At 35.1% G+C, this 27,920-nt stretch overlaps 1 protein-coding gene across 1 annotated transcript in view; it reads right to left on the reverse strand.

Annotated features, from left to right (window-relative positions):
• Positions 1-27,920, reverse strand: part of LOC149776242 (uncharacterized) — a 180,086-nt gene that overhangs the window by 33,359 nt on the left and 118,807 nt on the right. The window contains exons 25-32 of the mRNA XM_089942647.1: positions 26,721-26,888; positions 23,146-23,277; positions 21,222-21,306; positions 18,153-18,241; positions 17,490-17,552; positions 6,984-7,082; positions 5,005-5,064; positions 1,619-1,719 (exon numbers count right to left, since the gene is read on the reverse strand). Coding sequence (XP_089798773.1) covers positions 1,619-1,719; positions 5,005-5,064; positions 6,984-7,082; positions 17,490-17,552; positions 18,153-18,241; positions 21,222-21,306; positions 23,146-23,277; positions 26,721-26,888 — 797 coding nt within the window. The remainder of the gene's footprint in view (positions 1-1,618; positions 1,720-5,004; positions 5,065-6,983; positions 7,083-17,489; positions 17,553-18,152; positions 18,242-21,221; positions 21,307-23,145; positions 23,278-26,720; positions 26,889-27,920) is intronic.

Raw genomic sequence — 27,920 nt, forward strand, 5'->3', positions numbered from 1 at the left:
TCATTGTACAGTTTCTTGAAAATGACCAGATGAACAAAATAGTACCTCTTTCCTGTAACTTTTTTACTTTTTTTTTCTCACTACTCTGACTATTATGATACAAGCAAAACTCCACTAGTTCCCCAACAATTTTACTAGTCGTGGGTGACCAGTCTTGAGTAAATGTAAACCCTACCTTAATCTAAACAAAGACTTTGGAAGGGAAAGGGGATGAATGAAACAAACAAAAATTAAAATACTGAGTTGCAACTCTGAGCTTCAAGACTAAACCACAATGTGGTACAAATACATTCTAAAGATGGTGCACAGGTATACAAAGTTACCCATCTTAAATGACAACAGTTCTAAAGTTATAGAACAGAAAGGAAATTGTAACGGAAAATTAAAATATTGAGCCACGACTTTGCCCTTGAAGATAGGAAACACACCATGGAACATGACGTGTCTTCTAGTGAAAATACCAATTTCATCCCTTAATCTCAAATGGCACTAAAGTTATAGAGCTGATGTGAAAGTTTGATGAAAACCTTTAAATAATGAGATATTACATTGACCTTAATATAGTAACCATGTGTAGAATGCAACCCACCTTCTAGTCATGATGTACAAGTATACCAACTTTCATCCCTTAATCTCAAATGGTTTTAACGTCACGGAGTGGTAGACAATGTGTGAAGAAATAAAACAAAATTAAGCCTGAATTTAAGATAGCAACCCCAATGTGGTATGAATTACACCTTCTTGTGATGATTTTAAATATACTAGGTTTGATCCCTTGAACAGAACTGGCTTTAAACTTATGGGAAAGTGCTTATTTCTAAAGGCTTTACAGTTATGGCCTGGAAGTAAATGTGTGCAAAACAAATACAACATTGAGCCATGACCTTGACTTTATGACAGCACCACCAATGTGGCATATGATATGCTTTCTGGCAATGAGGTATTAATGTTCCAAGTTTCAACCCTTGATCTCAAATGGCTTTAATGTTTTCGAGTTGAAGGGAAAAGATGAAAATATAAAATATTGAACTATGACTTTGACCTTGAAGATATGATCCCTAATGAGGTATGGAACACATCTTCTAGTGATGATGTACATGTACATCAAGTCATCCCTTAATCCTGAAGAGCTTTCAAGTTGCAGAGAAAAGGAAAAGGATGATGGAGAACATTCAGATATGACCTTGACTTCAAAGACAGCATCTCCAATGTGGTACATAACACACCTTCTAATGATGATGTGCAAGTATACCAAGTTTCATTCTTTAATCTCTGTTATTGAGTGGAAAAGACACGTGTGATATACATAAAGATGGAAATGCAGATATTATGTCTCTGTCCTTTCTGAAGACAATAAACAACGGAATGGACTGAAATGGCTGTCAGAGTTCACATCAACAATGCCTCAATGTCAATACAGAGTTGCCCCATCTTTTGATGCCACATCTTCCACGCTAAAATAGTGACCTTGTAAGAGGAAGGGTCACACATGAAGGGAGACAATGTGAAAACATTACACTACTATGATGCATGAAAGTGATCTTTTGGAAAAGAGTTGTCTCTCTTCACAGGGGTCAGCTTATAAGAGAGGGACCACTCTATGACAAACATTCATTACCTGCCAAAAAAAGACACTGCAGATTTGAGCTTGGATATAGTCTCCTCAATGCTGATCCCTTCTTGTTGTACATGATCATAGGCTCTTGTTTTCAGTATAGTCTAGAAAAGAATTTTGCTCTAGAATCATCAATGAACCATCAAAATAAAGTATTTAAAGAAATAAAACTAACAAATTTTATGTTGACCAGTACTAATAACTGGAAAATGTCATGTACAGCTATTGATTAACTACGAGCATTATTTGCAAAACATTGATAACCACAGAACAGTTCACTGTTCTACATAGGTCAATTATTATTATTGTTATTATTATTATTATTATTATTATTATCATTATTATCATTATTATTATTATTAGAAGCAATATTAATTTAATAATAATTGAAATGAAAGATAAAAAAGTCAGATTTTATAATTATGCCTGCCTGGTGAATTCATAAACAAAAAATGTTTGAACTCTATTGTTAATTTTTCTCCCTCTGTTCACTATTTCTGTGATGAGTTATTACCTTTTTATTCATAAAATCCCAGGGTCATATGCAGAGGACATTATTTATAGGTCTAACCTGCTTCCAAAATCCTCACTTAGTTGAAATAATAGAATAAATAAAATTAATAATAATAATAATAATGAGGACTTTTTATAGCACCTAATCTTTAGAAGCTCTAAGTGCTTTAACAAAAGTAGACAACACCTATAACATAAAAAACATATATAATGATATGATTACAAAAACAAACACCATGAAATCAGAAAACATAAAAAAATATATAACAAAACATGCTGAAAATACTTAAGGTAGGAAACATTATTAGGTCTTTAAGTTTTTTCTTGCAGTCTAAATAAGTGAGTTTTAAGAGCACTCTTGAATGGGATCACTGTGTCTTTGTGTCTAAGTTCAGTGGGTAATTCATTCCACGATGCTGGGCCCTGGCATGCAAAAGAACGCTGTCCATATGACTTTGTTTTCATAGTGGGAATAATGAGTATACGATTGTCAGAAGAGGAGCATAAGTATCTTGCTGGTGTGTACACATGGGTGAGGTCGGAAAGGTATGTTGGACTGGAGTCCATCAGTGAAACGTAGCGCAGAGAACAAATTTTGTGTTTGATCCTGGATCGAATGGATAGCCAGTGTAGGGTACAGAGCAGCGGGGAGGTGTGCTCTGATTGTGGTACTCTAAGTATGATCCGAGTAGCTGTGTTTTGAACTTTTTGAAGTTTCTGGAGTAGATACTGAGATGAACCAAACAGAATTTAGTTACGATAGTCCAGTCATGAAAGTACTAATGAACACACAAGTGTTTTAGTGGCATCAACTGAAAGATATTTGCGAATGGAGCTGATGCGTCTCAGCTCAAGATATGCAGCCCTGCATATGTTCATGACATGTTGGTGCAATGTGAGAGTACTGTCCAGAGTAACACCTAAGTTTCGTACTGATTGTATGAATTTGATGTTGGTGTTGCTGATATTTATTGTTTAAGGTAAAGGATGTGAATGAGAAAGTCTTTGTGTTGTGATCAGAATGGCCTCTGTTTTATCATCATAACCGACATCTTCTTAGGCATTGGAAAGTACACATTGAATTGCAAGACATTAGAAATAAATATGTTATTCAAGTCATGTGCTCATCATGTGACACATGCCTTATTCATATTTGTACACGGTCATTATCTGAATGTCATAAAAATGAAGTGGACTAAAATTACTTAGTTAAAAGTGGACGTTTAATCAGAGTTTGCAATTTTGAAAAATCCATTGTAGTTCTGTCTCAAGAGACCAAAAACAAAGTTATGCAGAAGGACATGTGTAGTGGGTAGAATAATCTTTAAGACGTCAGGACAGGAAATCAGAAAAGGGGAGGATCAATTCTTAAGTCTATGAAGAGATTATGTGAAGTATGTCTGTCTCAGATTAAACTTAAAATGTGTTCTAAGGAGATGAAAATAAAGGCTTTCATTTTATGAAAGGTACATGACACCATAAAATTATTTCCATCCTTAAATAATGTCCGCAGTCCAAGATACCACTTTAAATTTAGTTAGCCCTTAATCGTTCAAATACTGTGTCTTATCATCAGTAGAACATACAATCATGAATGCAAAATCGATAATTTCTTAATAACTTAATAAAATTCCATATTTAGGTAAATTTCTTTCAGTGTATAATCTACATTTAACCTGTTTTGAATGCAAAATCTGTATAAATTTGTTTTATATGTGACATCTGTAAAATCTACATTTAACTTGTTTTGCATGTGATATCTGTATGATCTACATTTAACTTGTTTTGCATGTGATATCTGTATGATCTACATTAAACTCGTTTTGTATGTGATATCTGTATGATCTACATTTAACTTGTTTTGCATGTAATATCTGTACGATCTACACTTAACTTGTTTTTCATGTGATATCTGTATATCTACATTTAACTTGTTTTGCATGTGATATCTGTATGATCTACATTTAACTTGTTTTGCATGTGATATCTGTATGATCTACATTTAACTTGTTTTGCATGTGATATCTGTATGATCTACAATAAACTTGTTTTGTATGTGATATCTGTATGATCTACATTTAACTTGTTTTGCATGTGATATCTGTATGATCTATATTAAACTTGTTTTGTATATGATATCTGTATCTGGTGGAGCCAATAACATCAGTAATAATTCTGTCAGAATATTACTCAACAAAATAATATAACTTCCCGTGCCACAGCCTGCTTGGTAATAATTAGTCATCCCTTATACATAAATGTTTTGCATGCCATCTTATAATCTATGAGTTCAATATACTTTATTACTATAATAATTCCACCATAGTTACATTGATAGCTTACAAAAATAATGTCCAAGTAGTATAATTTATGCTAAGGGGGGGGCGGGGAATGAAGAATAATATTAAATTACTGTACCGAGAAATGATAATGTGAATATTATTCATAATAAGCATATTATAATGAACCCCTGTATAATTCTATTCTGACCCTACCCACTGTTAAAAGGGAATCTCTCCCCAAAGCATTTATACACTAATAAACATGCAAGATGTGCACAAGCATAACAAATATTTACATATTTCTCCTTCTCATTCTAACAAGGCAGCTTTCTGTCTTAGATGTATATACACAGGCTGACACACAAAACAATGCACAGATACTCATGGGAAGAGAAAACAAATCTCCACACAATTTAATTTGCAAAGATAATACAATGGGAGAAAAGTAAAAGACCAAACTCTCATACACACAGATACACAAAAGTGACTATGTGTGTACACATGCACACATGCATGAACACACACACACACACACACACGCACACACACACACACACACACACACACACTTCGTATCAAGTAGATTAGCTGTACCTTTAAAACATGAATCAAATTCTCTGGTTCCCTCCTCCAGGACTTGGTGATGAACTCTGCCTGTAAATAAAAGTAAGGAAAATATATTAGGCCCCCAACTAACACAATAAAGCAAGGTTTTTATCCTAGCTATATAAGTCTGCATATTTACTAGGTAAAGCAAGTTGTTGATTCCAAATTTGCTTTTCTCTGGCCACCTCACCATACCATATTGCATATGTGAATGAACCTTTGACCTTTATAGCTCAATATTTGATTGGTCACTGAGAAGAGTCAAGATAAGCAATGTGTTGACATGTTTCAGGCAAAGAAACTGAATCAAAATGCATAAAGAAATTGCTATTGCATTAAAAGTTGAAGCCACTCATTTTCATTTTAAATATTTAATCCACAGTTGCCTGTGAATAGATCCTTCATTCAGCATAGTCTATGTTTTATGATAGCTAACTGGGTCAATATAAACTTTGCCGTTGGGACAAGTTCCTTGTGTTCCACTCGCCTATGAATAACAGTACTTGATCACTTTGTGAATACACACAGAAGCATATCACTGAATACACACTGAATTAGACTTGGACACTAAGCTGTTTGTTTGGAGTCTCAAAGGCATGATTAAAACCTGGACGATTATGATGCCTGTATCATAAGTTTGTGTTCTGCAGTGTTCAGAAAATAACCCCCCCCCATTGATTATAAAAACACACAAAAAATTTCAGAACTGAGATTAATATACCCAATTTATTAAATTCATATTTACATTACTGAAACAGCCAAGGTTTGTCAACCTTTATTGTTGAAAACAAGCCTGTTCTGTTTAAAAATTTTAAACCTAAAACACTATGTCTCATTAGAGCATTTCATTATAAACATACATGTAGTTCCTGTTATAAGGCTAATATGCTCAAAATTACCATTTTATTAAGTGATAGTAAATGTATGCACATCATGTACTTCTATAAGGTAATATACACTATAAAGTGGTATACACCATAAGGTGGTATACACAATAAGTTGGTTTACACTATAAGGTGGTATACACTACAAGGTGGTATACACTACAAGGTGGTATACACTACAAGGTGGTATACACAATAAGTCAGTTTACACAATAAGGTAGTATACACAATAGGGTAGTAGAGACTATAAGGCAGTATACACTATAAGGTGGTATACACTACAAGGCAGTATACACAATAAGTCAGTTTACACAATAGCGTAGTAGAGACTATAAGGTGGTATACACTATAATGTTGTATACACTACAAGGTGGTTTACATAATAAGTCAGTTTACACTATAAGGTGGTATACACAATAGGGTAGTAGAGACTATAAGGTGGTATACACTACATGGTGGTATACACTACAAGGTGGTATACACCATTAGTCAGTTTACGCTATAAGGTGGTATACGCAATTGGGTAGTAGAGACTGTAAGGTGGTATACACCATAAGGTGGTTTACACTTTAAGGTGGTATACACATTATGGTCGTATAGCCTTGAAGGTGGAATACACTATAACGTGGTATGCATTAAAAGGTAGTATACACTACAACTCCAATGAACAACCTTACAATGATGAGTTCTGTACAACTTCCACAAAGTTTATGTACAGAGTAGTCTGAGTAACTGCTACAGCCTGATCACTCAAACCTCTGCAGAATCTGGTGAATCAATTCTCAAGTCAACAAGGTTTATTAACAGTCATTTAGTCAGGTTAGAAATACCAGTTTGAGAGTTACCCAAATGTCCAAATCATGTTTGAGGCAACACGATTCTGCTGTGTGTACTGTAAAATCTGGATAATAACTGCATACTTGAAAATCAGCACATGCAGCAAATAAACCTATACGGAAAATAAATGTGCTGAACAGAAGATATGTGTACACAAAAATCAAGTGTAAACAAGTGCACACAAGCCTTCCAGTATTTTCTAAACAAAAATAGGTGCATATTCATGTTTAAAAAGGAAACAAATACCTCTTTGATACATCTATGGCCATGTCGCTCAATGAAAGTCCCATATTTCTGCCTCACTTCTGGAGGACACTCATCACTTGTTAAAAGCTGCACACACTCCTGTGGAAATATCAGCAATGTGGAAAATATCAGTATTGTGGAACATGTCAGCAATGTGGAACATATCAGCAATATGGAATATATTAGCAATGTGGAATATATCAGCAAAGTGGAAATATCAGCATTGTGGAAGATATCAGCAATGTGGAACATATCAGCCATGTGGAACATAGCATTGTGGAACATATCAGCAAAGTGGAAATATCAGCATTGTGAAACATATCAGCAATGTGGAACATATCAGCCATGTGGAACATAGCAATGTGGAATATATCAGCAAAGTGGAAATATCAGCATTGTGGAAGATATCAGCAATGTGAAACATATCAGCCATGTGGAACATAGCATTGTGGAACATATCAGCAATGTGGAAGTATCAGCATTGTGGAACATATCAGCATTGTGGAACATATCATTGTGGAAATATCAGCATTGTGGAACATATCAGCAATGTGGAAATATCAGATTGTGGAACATATCAGCAATGTTGAAATATCAGTAATGTGAAACATAGCAAGGTGCAAGATATCAGCAATGTAGAAAATGTCAGCATTGTGGAAAGTATAAGTATTCTATACAGCATTGTTGACATAATCACCATCATGATAATCAATGTCATAATTGTCTTTATCATCATCACCATTATCATCTTGTGTTACTTCGTTACTACCATCATTAGCATCATCATCATTATCCCAAAGGATTGGAATGGAATGTCCAAATAATTATTAAATACATGAAAAAAGATAAACACCAAACCCCACCCAACATTAATTTACTTTCTGGTCCTTAGAAGGATAACAGAACAATGTATAGAAGAAAATTTAGCATGTATTTTACCGTAATAAAGAAAACCATGGTGGTGGCTCAGTAGTAAAGGTGCTTAATTCATGACCAGAAGGGTTCTTACCAACTAATCAGCCTGGATCAGTGCCAGCTGTGTGTCCTTCAGCAAGACACCTTGCCTTAATTGTCTCAAGACAATATAGCCCTCAAAGTGTTTTGTGCCATACAATGCACAAAAAACCCCAAAACCAAATCCCTTATTTAATAGGAGTCATTTGCAAAGCTGAATGTTGCATGTTTTTATTACAGACATAAACAAACAAGTCCCAGGTCACACTCTCTTTTCACACAGTCCAGGTTCCACTTTCTTTCCCGCACAAATGGCCTATGTCACATTCCACTGACACAAACAGTCACAGATTCCACTCTTTATGTAAATAAATAGTCCCAGGTAGTACTCCATTCACACACAAACAGTTCTCAGTCCCACTCCAATCACATTAAAAGAGTCTCAGACCCATACCATTATGGAGTAATCAAATTTTGAAGACAATTGTGCATACCTACAAACTACCTTCACTGACTAAAGTCACCCTTGTGTAATATTATACACATTCTAACCTCTCCAGCAAAGTGGGGGGATCTGCTCCAAAAATCCTGATATCAGACAATAATGCTTGAGGTTTTTCCATGAATATAATTTTAGAAAGTATTTTCTGCATTCAGATTATTTCAATATTAAATTGTGGAGAAAGAAACATGAATAAATAAGTTTAGGAATAAATATTGTGAAAGTTAAAATATGGAAATGTCTGACATAGCCTCGTAATCACTTCTGAAATAATTTTCCCCTAGAAGAATTATCTGCTGTATTAGCTGTGTCACCTGCGTGTTAATTAGGAAAACTGTACTGTACATATGTAACACTGGTCTACTGCAGGCTATATGCCACCACCCCACCCATCTCCTTTACTCTAAGCATGCCAACACTGAAGCCAATTCACACAGCTGGGTATGAATTGCATGAGTACATCAAATCTTATCTGCTGTCATAAAAGCTATGATAGATACAATATATCAAATATGTGGTTAAAATGAATGTTTCTTCTCAATAGTAATGCTTTGTTTAAGATGGTTTTACAGAATGCAATATGGCTTGCACCAAATCACTATTATATATTAATTTATAAGAATTAAATATTATTCACCTTTTTTGTTTTGCAAAAAAATACATTTCCTGAGAACAAAAGCATCTATTATATCTAAAACTTGTGCAATGATAATGATTATCTAACCAAAATGGGAACTGATTACGTTCAAACACATAACATATTTTACATTTCCTAGAAAAAATATGTCTTCTCTTATGTCTTTATATTACCCTAAAGGTCATGTCATATCACCCTCACATGACTGTTATATGATGTCAATTTATCCTTATATGACTGTTACATCATGTCACTTCATGCATATATGATTGTTATATCATGTCAATTTACCCTTATATGACTGTTATATCATGTTATTTTACCCTTATATGACTGTGACATGTAATTTCACCATTATATGGCTGTTGTATCATGTCATGTACCCTCATATGACTGTTATATCATGTCATTTTACCCTTATATGACTTACATCATGTCATTTTACCATTACATGACAGTGATATCATGTCATTTTGCCTTTTTATGACTGTTATATCATGTCATTTTACCCTTATATGACTTACATCATGTCATTTTACCATTACATGACAGTGATATCATGTCATTTTGCCCTTTTATGACTGTTATATCATGTCATTTTACCCTTATATGACTTACATCATGTCATTTCACCCTTATATGACTGTTATATCATGTCATTTTACCCTTATATGACTGTTACATGTCATTTTATCACTATATTGACTATTAAGTCATGTCATTTTACACTTAAATGACTGTTACATCATGTCATTTTACCCTTTTATGACTGTTATATCATGTCAAGTTAACCTTTTATGACTGTAATATCATGTCATTTTACCCTTATATGACTGTTACGTCATGTCATTTCACCCTTATGTCTGTCATATCATGTCATTTTACCCTTATATGACTGTTACATCATGGCTTTTACTGTTATATGACTGTTATATGACTTATATCATGTCATTTTACCTTAATATGACTGTTACATCATGTCATTTTACCCTCATGTGCCCTTTATATCATGCAATTTTACCCTCATATAACTGTTATATTATGTCATCATACTCCCACATGTGCTTTATAACATATAATTTTACCCTTATATGACTGTTACATCATGTCATTATACCCTTATATGACTACTACATGTCATTTTACCATTATATGACTTATATCATGTATTTTACCATCACATGACTGTTATATCATGTCATTTTACCCTCATATGCCCTTTATATCATGTCATTTTATATTCATATGAAATATCATGTCCATTTACCATTATATGACTGTTATATCATGTCATTTTACCCTCATATACAGTGGTCTCCCTCATGAACGGCCTCCATGACCAATGGCTACCCACTGTTTACAGCCTGAATCCTTTGGCGCCAATGAGTTTGTGTTCAAAAGTACCCTCAAGTAAGACCACCCCTCTAACACAACCAGCAGCCAGCATGTTATTGTAAAACTGTACTTTTATCCCTTACAAGTGCCTAAATTGTATTTTAATATGTGTCCAGAACCGATATCTAATTTATACGATTCAGTAAGTAATCCCAATTATCCTTACCAATTTATGTTTCCCAATGTCAGAGTTTCATTACTGAATTAAGTGTTGGCTAAAGTACATGTATGGTTAATGTTCTATCATTAATGCCAACATTTACTGGGGTCATCAATGTTGTGATAGAGTTTGGGGTCTTACACGGTGGTGGATCTTTTATCTTTGATAATTACAACCGGACAAAATTGTGCAAATGTGTGTGTAATTTGGATTTTTTACATAGATTTAACAATTTTAGTCATATCGCTATGATATCTTCAGTGTGGCAGTTTATAGTGATGTCTAGCACTGGGGCATCATGTTGCAGACATGTAGCATGATATCCCACCCAGTCACATTATCCTGATACCAAGCTGACCAGTCCTAACACTAACCTCTTAATGCTGAGCACCTAGTAAGGCAGCTGTTTGTACCATTTTTGTAAGTCTTTGGTATGACTCAGCCACGATTTAAACCGGCAATCTCCCACATCTAAGGCAGATGCTCTAACCACTAGGCCACCAGAATGGTACCAGATGTAATTGTCAAGATCAGAACATAATCAGCATAGGCTAAATATAGACTTTGTGGATTAACAAACTGAGAACAAAACAAGGTACCAGACAAAGACCCCAAAAATCACATGACAGTAAATGTATCACTTCCTTTATAAAGAAGGCATTTCCTCTACTCTACAAGAGTTTTCTCTGCATAATTAAATTGCAGTACTGTACAATTAGCAACACAGGAATAAATTGTTTACAAAGCTTAAACATGCCATCACATAAACAGAGAATTAATACTTGAAAATCATTTGACTTGATGACAATGTGGAGAGTTCAAGAGTTCTTACCCAAAAATTGTATGTAGGGAAGACTCAAATAAACAACATCGTAACAGACAAGGAGAATATTCTGCAGCTGTGTGAAAATGGAGTAAACGAAAAGAGAATTATTTTAAATGCCAAGCAACGTATGTACCAATATTTAAATTACATTTTTGAATGGTTTACAATGCACATGCCAACAATACCCCAGTCGCATTTCACGCTTATGTCAAGAATAAGAACTATTAATGTATGTCAACTTGAAATATGTCTGTTCTCAAGACCTCAAAAATCTTTTAATAATTAATGCTCATTTTAAATGAAGATATTAATTGCTTTGAAGTTACATGTAGCTTTCTTACTACATACACATACATATACATACTTCTCACAAATATAGTCACCCTCTGGGAAAACCACCCGTCTTATGCAGACACTTTCCCAGTGCAGTAGGGTTGACCATATAAATGGTGGACCACTGTAACTGTTATATCATGTAATTTACTCTACATAACTGTTATGTCATGTCATCTTACTATCATATAACTGTTTTGTCATGTCATCGTACCCTCACATGCCCTTTATATCATGATCCTAGGCATTCGCCTTTACAGATCACTCAAACATCTCATATATGTCTGCATGAGTTCAAGTCTTTCTCAACCAATGTATGTCAGAAAGCTTGTCAATAGTATTCTGTATGTTAATGGTTCTTCCTCCACTGGACTGCTCTGACGGCCTAGTGGTTAGAGCATCTGCCTCAGATGCAGGAGGTCTTGGGTTCGATCCCCAGCCGAGTCATACCAAAGACTTATTTTTAAAAAATGGTACCAATAGCTGCCTCATTTGTCACTCAGCATTAAGAGGTTAGTGTTAAGACTGGTTGGCCTGGTGTAAGGATAATGTGACTGGGTTGGACATCATGCTACATGTCTGCGGCACGATGCCCCAGTGCTAGACATCACTATAAACTGCCTCACTGCAGACATCATAGCGATATGACTGAAAAAATGTTAAAGCTATGTTAAAAATCAAAATCACATCAAATCACACATCTTCCTCCACTGGACATACTGGCTGCCATGTAAAGCCTATGATGTGCTGAAAAATGGAATTAAACCCCACAAAACCAAAAAAGCATTACCCTCACATGCTCACTATATCATGTCAGCTTACCTTCACATAGCCATTATATCAATGATTTACTCTGACATGATCATTATATCAGGCCATTGTAACATCACACGACTGATGTATCATGTCATATAATCCTAACAAGACTGCTGTATCATCTTATCCTTGCGTGACTGTTATCATATCATCTTACCCTCACATGACTGTTGTATCCAGTGTATCCCCCAGGGGTGTAAAATTGAGGGTACAAAAAATCCCTAGGTGTCAAAACTGGGGGTCAAATAAAAAATGTGGGGGTCAAAAATGTACTGACAAATTTTCATATGACTCGTACTTTTTCAGCTTGAAATAGGATATTGCAACTTGCACAACATACTCTCTCTCTCTCTTTCTCTAAACATACAAATACACCAACATGCACAGTTAACAAGCAAATGCATTGTCCATTCAAAGAATAATTTTATTAGTTCATTTTTCTTTTAAAGTCGTACTTTTAACAGTCTCCTCAACAATATTATAGCCCAACACATTACATATAAGCCAATACAAAAAGCCAAACAAATATTTTTAACCAAATGGGAGTTAATTTACTGCCTTTCATCAAATGTGTACTATCATAGGTTTCATTGTACTTCATCCTAGAACACATTTATCCAAATATCAAAGAGGATACTGATTCATCTTCTTTCTAATAAGTTACACTTGAACTTTAAGATCTTTCTTTTATTGCAGTAAAAGCTAAAAACCAACAAAATCTGCAATGACCCGCTGACTTTGTAATCCAAATAACGCATTTGTCTATGCAAGTTTACTGATTTCTTTGTTGTGAAATAATGTCTTAGGTTATAATGTGTTCTCCATATATCTTATGGCGAATGAGGGACTATTTTTAAAAATTTTTAAATCCTGTCATGAAAGGATTATTCACTTTTGCAGTCTTTGCAATCACGCGATCAGAAGTCACACCGGTAATCATAATGAATATTCCAGTCAAGGGAATAATTTTCTCCATTTTTCATTAAAGTTAGATCCACAGATACTCTTTGTGTTCTGCTTCTTTCACTTTCTTCGCTAATGCTTTTTAGTGCATGACGTTTGAATCTGGAGATCACTTTCTAGTGCAACGAGCCTTGATGTTAAATATCTAGAACAATTTGCTGAGCTTGATGGAAATTGTGAGAAGCTCGCGAGATTAGGGGAAGCTACTCCGTCATAACATTGCCTATGCTAGTCTGGTTCATTGATTTATGTTTCCAGCGTTGCACTTTGCTATACGAATAGAGGAGCGTAAGGCAGGGAGCAAACAAAGCAGGGAACCAGTCAATGCCTATACGCAAAGTATATACGATGCCATCCATCGTCCAATGCATTGGGTATTAAATAAATCATGATCATATTATGAAAATCCTTTGCGTAAAAAAAACGCACAGTAACAAAATGTGTGCATAAATTTTCTCCAGCGTGCGTCCCTGACGCACAAATGTGTGTAAAGGGAAACACTGGTTGTATCTTATCATTTTACCCTCACTCAACTGCTGTATCATATCTTACCCTTGTGTGATTGTTGCATCATATCTTACCCTTGTGTGATTGTTAGATCATATCATTTTACCCTTACAGAACCGTAGTATCATATCAACTTACCATTACATGACTGTTATATCATATCATCATAACCTCAGATGACTGTTGTATCATATCATTTTCCCATCAGATGACCATTGTAATATCAACTTACCCTCACATGACTGATGTATTTATCATCTTATCCTCAGATGACTCTTGTATCATATCTTACTCTCAGATGACTGTTGTATCATATCTTACCCTCATATGACTGTTGTATCATATCATACCTCTTGTGACTATTGTACTATAACATCCTATCCTCAGATGTCTTTTATATCATCTTACCCTCACATGACTGTTGTGTCATCTTATCCCAATGTGACTAATATATCATTACTATCTGTCACGTGACTGTTGTATCATCTTATCCTAATGTGACTTATGTATCATTATCATCTTATTGTCACATGACTGTTTAATCATATGATCTTTTCCTCAGATAACTGTTATATTATCTTACCCTCATATGACTGTTGTATCTTATCATCTTACCCTCATATGATTTTGTATCATGTAATCTTACCCTCATGAGACAGCTGTATATTCTCTTACCCGCACAAGACTGTTGTATTGTATCATCTTACCCTCACATGATTGCTTAGCAGCTTATCCTCATGTGACTGTTGTACCATATCATCATACTCACATGAATGTTGTATCATATCATCACACCCTCACATGACTGCTGTATATCATCACACCCTCATATGACTGCTGTATCATATCTTCACACCCTCATATGATTGTTGTCATATCATCATACCCTCATAAAACTTTTGTGTCATATCATCACACCCTCACATGACTACTGTATCATATCATCACACCCTCACATGACTGCTGTATCATATCATCATACCCTCATGTAACTGTTGTGTCATATCATCACACCCTCACATGACTAGTGAATCATATCATCATACCCTCATATGACTGTTGTGTCATATCATCATACCCTCATATAACTGCTGTATCATATCGTCACACCCTCATATGACTGTTGTATCATATCACACCCTCACATGACTGCTCTATCATATCACACCCTCATATGACTGATGTATCATATCATCATACCCTCATATAACTGTTGTGCCATACCATCACATCCTCAAATGACATGTATCAAATCAACACACCCTCACATGACTGTTATATCATATCATCACAACCTCATATGACTGCTCTATCGTATCATCACACCCTCATATGACTGTTGTGTCATATCATCACACCCTCACATGACTGCTGTATCATATCATCACACCCTCACATGACTGTTATATCATATCATCACACCCTCACATGACTGTTGTATCATATTATCACACCCTCACATGACTGTTGTGTCATATCATCACACCCTCACATGACTGTTGTATCATATCATCACACCCTCACATGACTGCTGTATCATATCATCACACCCTCACATGACTGCTGTATCATATCATCACACCCTCACATGACTGTTGTATCATATCATCACACCCTCACATGACTGTTGTGTCATATCATCACACCCTCATATGACTGCTTTATCATATCATCATACCCTCACATGACTGCTGTATCATATCATCACACCCTCATATAACTGTTGTGTCATATCATCACTAACTCAAATGACATGTATCAAATCAACACACCCTCACATGACTGTTATATCATATCATCACACCCTCACATGACTGCTTATCATATCATCACACCCTCACATGACTGCTCTATCATAGCATCACACCCTCATATAACTGTTGTGTCATATCATCACATCCTCAAATGACATGCATCAAATCAACACACCCTCACATGACTGTTATATCATATCATCACACCCTCACATGACTGTTATATCATATCATCATAACCTCACATGACTGCTGTATCATATCATCACACCCTCACATGACTGCTCTATCATATCATCACACCCTCATATAACTGTTTTGTCATATCATCACATCCTCAAATGACATGTATCAAATCAACACACCCTCACATGACTGTTATATCATCACACCCTCACATGACTGTTATATCATATCATCATACCCTCACATAACTGTTGTATCATATCATCACACCCTCATATAACTGCTGTATCATATCGTCACATCCTCATATGACTGTTGTATCATATCATAACACCCTCATATAACTGCTGTATCATATCATCACACCCTCACATAACTGCTGTATCATATCATCACACCGTCATATGACTGCTCTATCATATCATCACACCCTCACATAACTGCTGTATCATGTCAGCACACCGTCATATGACTGCTGTATCATATCATCACACCCTCACATAACTGCTGTATCATATCATCACACCGTCATATGACTGCTCTATCATATCATCACACCCTCACATAACTGCTGTATCATGTCAGCACACCCTTATATGACTTGTATCATATCATCTTCAGCTCATATGACTGTTGTTTCATATCATCATACCCTCACATGACTGCAGTATCATATCATCACACCCTCATACGACTGTTGTGTCATATCATCACACCCTCATAGGACTCTTGTATCATCTTCTGCTCACATGACTGCTGTCATATCATCACACCCTCATATGACTGCTGTATCATCTTCAGCTCATATGACTGTTGTGTCATATCATCACACCCTCAGATGACTGTTGTGTGATATCATCTTCAGCTCATGTGACTGTTTCATTTCAACTTACCCTCAGGTGGCTTTTGTATATCATTTTACCAGGCAATGACTGTAATATGTCAAAATACCATCCCATGATGGTTGTATCATATCATCTTATCCTCAAACAACTGTTATATCATGTCATCTTACCTTCAAATGCCCATTATATCATGCAATCTTAACAGCATGTGCTCATTACAACATGTCATTTCACCCATATGACAAAATATATCATGTCACCCAACCCTCAAAGTGATCTTTCTATAATGTTTTCTTAACACCATATGACCAATGAATGTCTGGACTACAACTATTCTCAGCTGTTGCTTTAAAATATCACTGTGTTTCTGTTGCTTGAAAAAGGTGCATCACCATATTGTATCACTTTTCTACTGAATCATAAAACAATTATCTCTCTTGTTTAGAAGTGTCAATCCACAGCACACGTTATGATGAAGCCCCTGCGTAGCATGCCATACGACAAACTCAGAGAAAAGGGCATAATTCTATAATAATATGTCACAGGCAAGATAGTCTGGAGATGAATGATGACATAATAATATAACACAGACAGGATATTTGAGAGATGAATGTTGATATTTCTTTACCTTATTGGCCATAGCAAGAAAGTCCTCTGCTATTCCATTATTAAAAATGGATTTTGCCAGGTCCTGGAAGAGGAATAATAAAAAGAAATCATGTTTTACTGGCCTGTCATTCCTTTCTGCAACAATTAATGTTTTCTGACATTTTATATATTAATAGTTCAAATGTTAAAATAAGTAAATAAACATATATTAAGAGTTGATTTTTTTAAATGTTTGGTAAAACAAAATTTCTAGGTCACAAAGAAAATTCTATGCAGCATTAGTTAATGTTTGTCACAATTAGCAAAGACCAAAACATAAACAAATTTACAAGTGACTATTATGACACTAGAGATCCAACAAGAAATGTTAAGAATGATCATTCTTGACATATTAACAATATGGCATTCTTGCAAAATATTTCTTGCCCTAAAGAGAACAACATAAATTTGCTAACACTGTCCTCAAGCTGGAATCCATCATCACTAAACCAGGAACAAAGGAGACCAGAGGTTGCAGAATAGTCATGCAAAATGCTACATTTTAAGGTGAAAGCAATTTCTAAACCAAACATCTGAGAACATGATCTCTGTATTTGGGTAAACATCCAAAACCTGATGACCCAAAATGTATCTATGTCATGCTTGGATTTGTAACGTTTTAAAAAGTTTATAAAATGTTTACCTGCATTGCTGTTGGAACCTCAGCACTGTACACACCTCCACATCTTGAAAGTAGCAGGGCCACATCTGCATAATTACTAACTGTCCATTCTGACAAAGAAAAACATCCATGCTATGCTATGGAAGAAACTCCAATAAAAAAGATTAATTTCACCCTCATGTCATGTTTGTTTTTGGTGGAAGGGGTTTGGTAATTTACAACTCTGTGTGTGTGTGTGTGTGAACAAAACTAAGGGAATGACTGAACTCTATTACAGTTGGTATTTTAAAAAATCCTTACTTAATAAGTGGCAGACAATGAATGATGCTGACAATAACAACCTCCATGTTACCACATGCAACCTTAGGAGAATGGCCTCCTTCCTGCAGAACCATCTACAAGAATTATAATTGGTCATACTTATATAACGACCTTTAAATATTGAACAATGAAAACCCACCTTAGTCTGTTTCTTGCAATTCACTGTGAAGCACTTTATGATACACTGTTTTGATCTCCAGTCTGCATGCAATCATTACAATAATGTTCAGCTCATGAAGGAACTTTCTGATAACATTAAATGTGTCTTGTATTTAAAATTGTTGAAGTTAACATTTATTCAAAAATAAAGCTTGTGTGTAATCCTATTTCCTTTCAGTACTTTTAATCAATATTTGTGATGTTAATCACCCTAATTTATCTTTTATTATCCAATTACCCCTTACACACAATTAACATCCCCACTGATCAGGAACTATCATATATTTTCATCATATTATCATTGTGTTTTTGTACTTTTAATACTTGCTGGTAGTAAACCTTTTAGATTTACACTTTTTTTTATCATATAACCTCTTTTTTGACACTATATAGCCTTACAGTGCTGGTGCACCATAAAATCCACAATCAACTAACCAACCATCCAGCAGTGGAACTGAACTTGCACCATTCTGGTCAGGGGTCCATCATCTTGACCACCAAGCCACTGCAGCTACATAAATGGAACACTAAATAATGGGAACAACAGCATAAGCCCTTATATGTTTGCCTACATGTAAACCTCCCACTGGGGGGGTTTTCTTCCAAGATTAGGGGTGTTTCCTGTCCCTATAGTCATTCACTGAATTCTCCTGCATACACAAAATTATTACTGAAAATTTTCATTTTTTAAATTGTTTTACGTTTTGGTTCCAGCATAGTATGTTTACAATAAAACTGCCTGTGATCATGTGATTGACTTGGTTTAAGCAGGGGAAGACAATGCAGTTCCTAATTTCATCCTCTGATCCTGTCAGCAGGGTCAGGTGGCTTCATCGCTTGAAGTTTGTCAATGTGGTCTAACTACATCTGAGCTGAAGTAAAATTCGGCAAGGATTAAATATGTTACTTGATTATGGTTGGGTTACTAATGAGTCCAATCAGCAAAAAACAATAAACATTGCTTTGAATTTGTCTACAAGGCATGTTCTGCTTTGGTGCTTTAAGTTGTCAAGATGGATTAAGAGTCTATACTTCTTATGATGAAAAGTAATTTGGACAGGATTAAAGATATTAACTGATTATGGTTAGATTACACAAGAGCTTAAGCAGCATAAGAAATGGGTCAGTTTGACTTCAGTTATTAAATTCTGTCAAGATGTCTAAGTGTGCCAGTGTCAAAACACCAAAATCAATGCAACTGAAATAGCACTTAATCAAATAATTGTTGGAAACGAGAATTTCAAAGATTGCAAACATGTTCATAGGGACATGAATATGAATTTTGCTCTCTTGTACAAAAAAACTAACATTATAAATAAATAATTTCTCAGCAAGATATAGCTATACTTCATAATTAAAGTGCTGCAATTTTTAACACACAAAGAGATTTTCCAGGGTAATTGGGATGGTGGGTTGGTTTTTAACCCACAAAGATATTTTCCAGGGTAACTGGGATGGTGGGTTGGTTTTTAACAACATTTCTAACACTTTATTGGCTCCATCATGGGTGTGTGTGTGACTTTGATCTTTAACGAAGCTTTAAGTTTTTCAGTCATATCGCTATGATGTCTGCAGTGTGGCAGTTTATAGTGATGTCTAGCACTGGGGCATCATGCAGCAGACACATGGCATCATGTCCCACCCAGACATTATCCTGACACCAGGCTGACCAGTCCTAACACTAACCTTTTAATGCTGAATACCTAGCATGGCAGCTGTTATTACCATTTTTATAAGTCTTTGGTATGACTCTGCTGGGGTTCAAACCTGCGACCTCTTGCATCTGAGGCAGACTCTCTAACCACAAAACCACCAGAGGCTCTATCATGGAAGTTAAATGCCATTCCAAAGGATACACCAAGGAGGCTGACCCTGACTGGCCTGGGCAGATACTAAATCCTTGGATCTGGTGCCAGAACTAGACCAACTGAGCCAACACTGCTCCCCATGGGTGACTGGGATTGAAGTCTGGGACTATCTTTTTGGAGAAGATTTGGGAATAAACTTTTCAAACTCTGGTTGCTGATATCGGAAAATATACATGTGAAGATTTCAGCCCATTTTCACTGCAATCATGACCCCTAAAAACCACAAGTTAAACTCTGTGCCATATCAATATCAAAAGGTAGTCACCTTGTGTGTAACCTTTTGGTTTTTTTCTTTAAAGGAAATGAGATAAGAATTGTTTTTTCACTGCATTTGAGAAGTCATGTGGGATAAACCAATCACATACCTGTGTACTCATTAATTTCATGTATGATGTCATTAAGTTTATGACATCATGAATATCTGCAATGCTTCCTGCAGTTTTAGCAATGAAATGAAAAACTGTACCTGTCTATAAAGAATAGTCCTTGTCAACATATTTTATTTTATTTTTTAAATTGAAGGGAAAAGGCCCCATTTCATACCATCACCACCCCAAAACCATAAACCCTCAAAAAATTTACAGTAAGGGAATATTTCCTTCTGTGTTATGAAAAATTCTAATACATTGCAATGTTTTGTTCTTGTCTATAAATTAAGATATCATTTATGTGATTTCAACCAACATGATAAATTCCTTTAACCTGTTTGTCAGATTCTCATAAACCCCAATTTACAACTTACCATGTTTTCCTCCTGACACTATTCCCATGACTATTTGACCCCAAACTCCTGACCTGGCACTTTTCACTAAAGTTGTGTTCCACACCTTTGAATACAAAATAATATCAAATATATGTTCTATCCATAGTCTGTTCTATTTGAATAAAATACCAACACTTTACGATTAAGATATTTCACCTCCCACGACCACTAAAGATTTCTGATTTATTGTACTCATCTGACATAAAATAGTGTACAAAAGTTACTTTGTAAAAGCCCTCTCCTAATCTTTGACCCCAACTTCTTTCCACAAAAATAAGAAATTCCTACTTTATCTAGGCTTATAGATCCATATATATCCATCATGGTATGTTCACATAATTAAAACAGTACATGAGTAATCCAACAACTGTTAGAAAAATCAAAACAATTTACAAACATTTTCAGTCAAATAGTTATGTACGGAATTCAATGCACACCCCCACTGGATACTGCACCATCCCCAGGGCATCTATTAAAATAACTATGATTTTTAAAAAAAACTGGTTCCACCAATCTGAAAATGCCTAGTTGATTACAGTTTGAAAATTCAGAAATACAGAACAACTTATTTGGTTCTCTATCCTTTCTACAGTCACAATGTAGTCATTCATACATCATATTAAACAGTCAGATAAATTTTATTTACAGAACACTGATTCCCATCAGAGCACTCAGAATGACCTAAATGTAAAAACCAAGGTGTGACAGACATATGGATGGACAATGTAACATTAATGCCACTAATATAGTTTTAAAAAGATGATTTAAATATGGTAGCAACATGAAGGTATAATGGCATCAGACATTCAGAGATCAAGGCACAAAAGGCATAGCATAACAACTATAGAACTATAAAACCCTGGGGAGAATCTCTCTCTCTTTTCTTTGTCTTCAAACTTTTCAATTACTTTGATCAATTAATACTGTATAAATTTATCAGTTATCTCGATAATTAGGTATCCACACAAAATCTTTATCATCTAAATTGTGCATGTAATCAACAACCTACTGTATACAATATAAACTGTCTTCTTAGACCACACATTCTGCCAAAAATGGTCTTTCAAGACAAGTGGTCCATTACATTATGCAAACAAATCACTCCATACATTAAGCATCTGGTAATAGATGAAAGGTGATTTCCAAAAAAAGAAGTAGTCTTTGAAGTTAGACTTTATGGTACTGATACTGAATAATGATCTTAAGTACAGAATTATGCTAACAGAAGCTGCTTACCCCATAATCTGGCGACTGTGTAAAATGGCTTCCAAAAGATCTGAGTACTTACCTCATAATAATCTGGCAACTGTGTAACAATGGCTTCCAACAGATCTGAGTACTTACCTCATAAAAATCTGGCAAGTGTGTAACAATGGCTTCCAACAGATCTGAGTACTTACCTCATAATAATCTGGCAACTGACTGACAATGGCTTCCAACAGATCTGAGTACTTACCTCATAATAATCTGGCAACTGGCTAACAATGGCTTGCTACAGATCTGAGTACTTACCTCATAATAATCTGGCAATAGAGTATCAATGGCTTGGTACAGATATGAGGACTTACCTCATAATAATCTGGCAATAGACTATCAACGGCTTGGTACAGATCTGAGGACTTACCTCATAATAATCTGGCAATAGAATGGCTTGGTACAGATCTAAGTACTTAGTATACCTCATAATAATCTGGCACATGACTAACAATCGATTCCTACAGATCTGAGTACTTACCTCATAATAATCTGGAAATAGAGTATCAATGGTTTGGTAAAGATGTGAGTACTTACCTCATAATAATCTGGCAACAGAGTATCAATGACTTGGTACAGATCTGAGTACTTGCCTCATAATAATCTGGCAATTGAGTAACAATTGCTTGGTACAGATCTGAGTACTTACCTCATAATAATCTCGCAACTGGGTATCAATGGCTTGGTACAGATCTGAGGCATTGTCAAAGTTCTGTCCAACACTGTAGTGATCAAGTTTCTCTGCCCACAAATCTGCTATTCTTGAAGCCTCATTGTCATGCTGTCCACAAAAAAACTCTGTGTATAAATACAACTGAAAGGGTTGGTTCCTTGCTCTGAATAGTTCATCATCATTAGTAATTTCCCTTGCTCAGAGCATAAATATCTTAAGAGTTCAAAATTTCTAGCAATATTTCACTGCCTTCATCAGCGACTAATGTTGATCACATGACTTATATTATGACCTCCTTACTGAACATATCTGTGCCTTACTGAAACTGTGTTTGGACCACAAAAACTTTATCTATCGTGGGCAGTTTTATCAACAGACTCAGGGAGTGGCAATGGGGCCCCAAGTCTTGCCTATAGTTGCCAATCTATACATAGAGTTTCTTGAGAAAAAGGCCTGGGAATCGGCTAAGAATCCATGATCAATGTGGTTCAGATATGTGAATGATACATTGACTGAACAACACAAGTACCATGTTCAGGAGTTCTCTGATCATGTCAACTCCATTGAACCACATAAATTATCCAGTTCACTTCAGAACAAGAAGAAAATGGTAAGCTACCATTCTTGGACAAGAGTATACATATAAACGATGAGTTTAATGCACCGCACTAACTCCCTAGTCACTTATGATAAAGATTTATTGGTAGAAGTAGAGCATGTGAAAACAGCACTAAGGGTAAATGGCTATCCAGAGTGGATTTTCAAACTTCCAGAAAAGCAGAAAACACACCACACAAAACCAGGAGTAGCATGTATGGAATGCCATATAGCCATGGTACATCAGAAATCGTAGCCAGAGTATTCATACAACATGGGATCAATGTATATCACAAAACATACAACTCTTAAAGACAACTTTCACGTGTGAGAGACAAAAATGAAAATCTGAAAAAATGTGGTGTAATTTATTACATAAAATGTAATGATTGTGAGAAAGATTACATCAGGGAAACAGGCAGAGTGTTATAAACCAGGATAAAGGAACACATCAGTAGAGAGTCATCAGTCATACATGAACATTGTCATAATATGGGACATTCATGGTTCCCACGCTTTTCTAAAGATAAATTTCCAGGTCATTTCCAGGGTTTTTCCAGGATGAAATTAATTTTTTCAAGGTTCACATATGACCATTATGTAATGGAGTTAAAGAACATTTTAGATTATAAAACATGCATTTTCTAAATCTAAAGATGGTTCTCTTTTATAACTCTCCAAAACATCTAAACCAGAGAAGAAGATCATGTACAAAACCACAAAATGTATCACAAGAAACAAGTTTGATTATATTCCTTTAAATTGGCATGTAAAGTCATTTCAAAGTACAAAATAAAAGTTCTGACTTTATTTTGCTGACCTGCATTCTGTTGCTAAGTGGGAACAACATAATGAACATACATTAGTTTTGTTTCCTTTCAAACCTTCAATTCTAAAGAATTCTACAGCAATATATATATGCATTTCATAGTAAGTAACATTTCCTATTACAGAATAAAAAAAACAATAAATGCAAATAATTCAATACATATGTATGTTTAAAGTATGTATGTATATGTATGCATATATATATATATATATATATATATATATATATATATATATATATATATATATATATATATATATATATATTTCTAGAAAGTAAACATTTCCTATTACAGTATGAAAGAAAAAAATGCAAATAATTTGAATCTTGCCTTGTAATGAAAAGAGTTAACCCTGAATTTATCTGTACCAATAAAATCCCCAAAAAAGATTTTTCAAACAACCTAATCTCCTTAAGATGATCTGGTTAAAAATTCATCATTTGAAAATCATTTCAAAAGGGTTGATTTAAATTTTGACTAAATACCTTCAACAGTATATATTGTTGTATACACAAGGACTGAATTTTCTGTAAAATCAACTTGTAATTGGTTAAACCAATTCCCAAACCTGTATTGATAAAGAGGCTTGTATCGTTTTTAATATATAACACAAGGGATGACAATTTCTCATTTCAGCTCTGAGATTCAACAATTTGGACTACAAATTTGGCTTAAAACGAATAGCAGTCCGTTTTCTAATCTGGGTTTCCTCCGAATATTCCCACCCCATTTTTCATAGTTGGACATTTGGGTGTGGGGTCACTGGAATTGCTTATTGAAAATTTGGAATTTGCTGCCACCATGTGGTAGTGACATATGGTAGTCACTTAACAGGAGGCCTAGAAAACTGAAATGTATGTATATCGACTTATACCTGTATGAAATCGATAGGAAGATGATTTATTTTCTCATAAATGGCAAGTATTATAATTGTTGTCTTTAATCAGCTGAGAGACTAGACAAAACTATGGCATAGATGAAACCTGACCATGTACTCGCCATTTGCATTACTAGTCACATGACTTCACAAATCTCAAACGACATCGGAAATCCAATAGTCACATGATAACAACAACAAACTCCTTTTTAATGTTGTTGTACAGAAATTCAATTATATTAAATGAAAGTCTGATACTTTTTGTAAAAACCAGCAATCTGGCCAGTCCGATTTATCAAGCAGATAGTACATGTCAATGTGGCTCCATGTTGTGGATCTAGTGTTGGTATATGGTAAGTAGTAGGGCCAAATGACTCCATGTTGTGGATCCAGTGATGGTAAATGGTAAGTAGGAAAACCCATGGCTCCATGTTGTGAATCTAGCGTTGGTAAATGGTAAGTAGTAGGGCCCATGGCTCCACGTTGTGGATCTAATGTTGGTAAATGCTAAGTAGGAAAGCCCTGGCTTCATGTTGTGAATCTAGTTTTGTAAATGGTAAGTAGTCAGGCCCATGGCTCCATGTTGTGGATCTAGTGTTGGTAAATGGTAAGTAGTAAGGCCCATGGCTCCATGTTGTGGATCTAGTGTTGTAAATGGTAAGTAGTAGGGCTCACTGCTCAATGGTTTGCATCCAGTGATGGTAAATGGTAACCAAAACAGGTCATGTCTCCAGTGTTGTAGACCTAGTGCTGGTATACGTTGTGGATCTAGTGTTGTTAAATGGTAAGTAGGAAAGCCCATGGTATCATGTTGTGGATCATGTGTTGGTAAATGGCAAGTAGTATGGCTCATGACTCCATGTTTTGGATCTTATGTTGGTAAATGAGAGTAGTAAGGCTCACTGCTCCATAGTGTGCATCCAGTGATGGTAAATAGTAACCAAAACAGGCCATGACTCCAGTGTTGTAGACCTAGTGATGGTAAACAGTAATTAGTAAAGCCCATGACTAACTGTTACAGATCCAATGCTGGTAAATGGTAAGTAGTAAGGCCCCTTACTCCAGTGTTGTGGATACAATTATGGTAAATGACTTTTCCTTAAGTTTTTTGAGGGTTTTGGCAGTTTTAAAATGAACATGATGATGATGATGATGATGATGGTACCAATGATGACTAATACAAAAACTACAACATTAAGACAAAATTTCATTTTAGTGGGTGAACACTTAATTAATATATGACCAACCTTAAAGCATTTGATGAATTGATATATTCTCAACAAAAGAGACTTTGGTTTCCTTCCATATGACATAATCATGCTAAGCTTGTGATCATCCAGAACAGCTCCAACAACGTTCATTTCTATCGCCTCTTTTTGACCCAACAGTGAGGACAATGAATGCTGACCAATTATCTGCAAGAGAAGTTTAATCTGAAGATGTTGTAATAGTAATTATAGTAGCTGCAGCAACAGCTGTAGTAGTGGTAAAGGGTAAGGCAACAACAGCAGTAGTAGTGGTAAAGGGTAAGGCAACAACAGCAGTAGTAGTGGTAAAGGGTAAGGCAACAACAGCAGTAGTAGTGGTAAAGGGTAAGGCAACAACAGCAGTAATAGTGGTAAAGGGTAAGGCAACAACAGCAGTAGTAGTGGTAAAGGGTAAGGTAGCAACAGCAGTAGTAGTGGTAAAGGGTAAGGTAGCAACAGCAGTAGTAGTGGTAAAGGGTAAGGCAACAACAGCAGTAATAGCGTGTTATGTTTATTTGATTTAATTTATATTTGATTTAATTTAATTGTCTGTTTGTAAATTTTACTTTTTTTATTTTTTAATTTCTATACATGTCAATGTAATGTAATTTTGTTTACTAGAAATTTGATATTTTCCAGAAAATTCAGTTTGACCTGAATCTTTTCATAAATACCTAATAATAGAAACACTGTTTCAATTTTTGAGTTAGTCCCTGACCTTGATTCAGAAATCACTGAGACAAGTAAACAACTTTTTATTTTTATTTTATATTTGAGTAAATTATTGGTTTTTATCAAGGTCATATTAGGAGTACATGATTTTTTATATGTAAATAGCCTCTATTTGGCAATTTTGGGTTTTCTGAAATTGTGCAGTAGTCAGGTTTTATACCAATGTCTATATAGATATTTCTCAGTTGGGCTTTCTTCTTTACAAAGTAAAGTGTCTTTTGTGGCAGTTTGGAGTTATTTTTAATTTTTATTCAGATTATTTAGATTCAAAAGGATTAATTCTTGTTCCTGGAAATATCTGAGTGCTCATACAGAATTCTTGGACAAAGATATTTCATTAAATTTTATTCAGAAATTCAAACACTGGATTATTGTTTGTAAATAACAGAACTGTAGACCTTACAACACCATAAATGTTAAAGTATACGTCATCGCCTTCCATCTTGGATTTTTCGTCAGAACTTGAAC

Source organism: Sinohyriopsis cumingii, chromosome 18 (assembly GCF_028554795.1).
Source record: "Sinohyriopsis cumingii isolate HCF-2022 chromosome 18, ASM2855479v2, whole genome shotgun sequence".
NCBI classification, from domain to species: domain Eukaryota; kingdom Metazoa; phylum Mollusca; class Bivalvia; order Unionida; family Unionidae; genus Sinohyriopsis; species Sinohyriopsis cumingii.